Source organism: Rhagoletis pomonella, unplaced genomic scaffold (genome assembly GCF_013731165.1).
Source record: "Rhagoletis pomonella isolate Grant_MI unplaced genomic scaffold, Rhpom_1.0 Rhpom_scaffold_01775, whole genome shotgun sequence".
NCBI lineage: Eukaryota > Metazoa > Arthropoda > Insecta > Diptera > Tephritidae > Rhagoletis > Rhagoletis pomonella.
This window is the reverse complement of record NW_023460329.1, coordinates 35,532-38,481: the sequence shown is the minus strand read 5'-3', so window position 1 is coordinate 38,481 and position 2,950 is coordinate 35,532. Positions and strand designations below refer to the sequence as shown.

The 2,950-nt window shown below is 42.9% G+C and overlaps 2 protein-coding genes across 2 annotated transcripts; both read right to left on the bottom strand.

Moving 5' to 3' along the window:
* LOC118752722 lies at nucleotides 1-452 on the bottom strand (the record flags this gene model as incomplete). The annotated part of the gene is given in 1 exon segment (XM_036487605.1): nucleotides 1-452. A coding segment is annotated over 1 exon segment (347 nt), but the record flags the coding sequence as incomplete, so codon positions are not given.
* On the bottom strand, nucleotides 409-1,190 carry LOC118752723 (the record flags this gene model as incomplete). Its single annotated transcript, XM_036487606.1, is given in 2 exon segments — nucleotides 409-413; nucleotides 476-1,190. Coding segments are annotated over 2 exon segments (720 nt in total), but the record flags the coding sequence as incomplete, so codon positions are not given.
* Between the last annotated feature and the right edge of the window lie 1,760 nt (nucleotides 1,191-2,950).

The following is a 2,950-nucleotide window of genomic DNA, read 5'->3' as shown; positions in this document are numbered from 1 at the left end:
GCAACAGAAAATGTTCTAAAACGCAACAGTATGTTATAGAGTTTGGGCTGTATGGTAGGGCCAGTCATAAGTACATCGTTGAGGGAGTACCCGGTGGACGAAGCTGCAGAGCCGTCAAATACAACCCGTAATTTTGTGGTGGTGCTGTCTTCCTTCATTACGCAGTGATGGGGTAAAAAATATTTGCAAAGATGACGATTTTCTTCACTAACTAAAGACATATGCCCCAAGTCTAAGTATTCTTGCATAAACGCAGCGTAATTTTGCTTTAGTTCAGGTTGGCGATCTAATTTACGCTCTAGATTTAGGAATCGACGCAATGCTTGCGGATATGACTCACCTAGCATACTTATATTGGGTTTAATAGGCAATCGAACCGAATAGTCCCCAGTTGATAATCGAGTAAAGTTAGCCTTGAAGTGGGATTCACAATCAATCTCTTCCTTGGTATATTTGACTACAGAGGAAGCGCAGCTTTCAAGCTCCCAAAAGCGACGCACCAACTGATCAAGCTGAGTGGATGGTTTCGTTGAGGATACCGCGTTTAGAACCCTTGCTGTTCTGGGCTTAGAGTCGCCACCTGTGACCACCCATCCTAATCTGGTTTTTTGAAGTAGCGGCAGACCAGAAGCCAACTTGATCTGCCCAACACACAAAAGATCATAGAAAAGACTTGCACCTATAAGCATATCAACGCGTTGGGATTTGTGAAAGTCTTTATCTGCTAGACGAATGTTGGAGGGAATGTTCCACGATGCTATATTTAGACTGAAGTTAGGTTGATTGTCTGTTATGTTGGGGGCTACTAAAGCAGAAATGAAAGTAGTGTATTCAGAAGTTTGAGAACGAAGATTTATGTTGACAGTAAAACCATCAGACTGGAACTCGGAGTCGCCAAGACCAGATACAGCTGCAAATGATTTAGTTTTGCGCAGTTGTAATTGCTGAGCAAGTCGAGATGTGATTATGTGCAATTGCGATCCGGAATCGAGCAACGCACGACAGGGTACCCATGTACCAGCACTATTCTTGACGTCAACAACCGCAGTAGCGAGGAGCACAACATCACAATTGAGATTCGGGGCACCCGAAGAATCAATGACAGAAGGGGAAACAACAGTGAGAGAGCGATGTGGATGTTGCGGAGTAGATTGCGATGACAATGGAGGGTTTTGTTGTTCATTTATTATCAACAATTCTAAGAGCAAATTTTGCCTAAAGCAAGTGCGATATCTTGGTTACATAGTCGGTCACAGCAACCTACAAACGGATCCCGATAAAGTATCCGCAATCAGTGAATACCTACCACCGAAGACGGTGAAGCAGTTGCGTTGCTTTTTAGGCATGGCTGGTTGGTACAGGCGTTTTATAGCGAACTTCGCCGCCATTAACACCCCACTGACGGAACTTCTTAAGAAAAATCGAGCATTCGAATGGAATGATGATGCTCAAGAAGCTTTTGATCTTCTAAAGCAGCGCTTAACATCAGCACCTATCTTAGCCAATCCAGATTTCAGCAAACCATTTGCCAACCGATGCGAGTCAGTGTGGAGTAGGCGCGGTGCTCGCACAAGAAAACGAAATCGGAGAAGAAATACCTATTGCCTATATGAGTCAAAAACTAAACAAAGCACAGCGTAATTACTCCGTTACTGAGCAGGAATGCCTAGCTGCTGTTTTGGCTGTGAAGAAATTTAGACCATACATCGAAGGACAGGAGTTCAAGATCATAACTGGTCATGCCAGCCTTCGATGGTTGATGAAGCAATCCGATCTTAGCGGTCGTTTAGCGCGCTGGGCGCTAAAATTACTTGCATTCACCTTTTCGAACGAGCATCGCAAAGGATCCGCTAATATAGTCCCAGATGCACTGTCTTGTGTAAATTCAGATAGTATTGATGAGATAGGAATGCCATGCGAAAATGCACCCGTTATAAACCTAAAATCTTCAGAATTCGACAGTACGGAGTATAATTGCCTAAGAGATAGACTTAAGCGCCACGAGGAACAGTTTCCTGACTTCAAGGTATTAGATAAGTATATTTACCCCCGCACTGAGTTTTATAGTGGTGAAGCAGAACAGCAAGAAGCTGCTTGGAAGCTCATGGTACCTAGTGCTCTGCGAAATCAAGTTTTGCATAACGCACACAACATAGATACAACTGCTCACGGTGGAGTCGCAAAAACGGTTGAGAGGATCAGACGATTTTGCTATTGGCCTGGCCTATATCGTTAGTTAGGGAATATGTGGCAGGATGTGAAGTTTGCCAAACAACAAAACATTCGACCAAAGTGCTAAGACCACCCATGGGTAATTTTACACCGACAGAACGAATATTTCAGAGAATTTATATTGATCTCATCGGACCATTCCCACGATCCAAAAGTGGCCATATCGGAATACTAATAGTATTGGATCACATGTCAAAATTTACATTCCTTTGCCCCCTGAAGCATTTTACCACCTCGCCCATAGTTACCTTTTTGAAACAACAAGTATTTGATACTTTCGGCGTTCCGGAGTTCATTGTTAGTGACAATGGAAGTCAATTTCGCTCGCGCGAATTTGAAAGCTTCCTCAATAAATTTGGCGCTAAACATGTATGTACAGCGATATACTCTCCCCAAAGTAACAGTTCGGAACGAGTAAATCGCTCAATCAACGCTGCGATTCGTGCGTATAAAAAAAAATGATCAGCGAGATTGGGATCTGCATTTAAGCAGCATAAACTGTGCCTTAAGGAATTCTATTCACCAGACGATTAACCAGACTCCATTTTATGTTGTGTTTGGTCAACATATGATGACACACGGACAGGACTATAAGTTGCTAAGAAACATTGAAATGATTGAGGAAGGAAAGGTTACAGATCAGGCGAATAGATTTGATAAGCTTGTACATGTGAGGGATTCGGTACGCGAGAATATTCAAAAGGCTTATGAAGTAAAT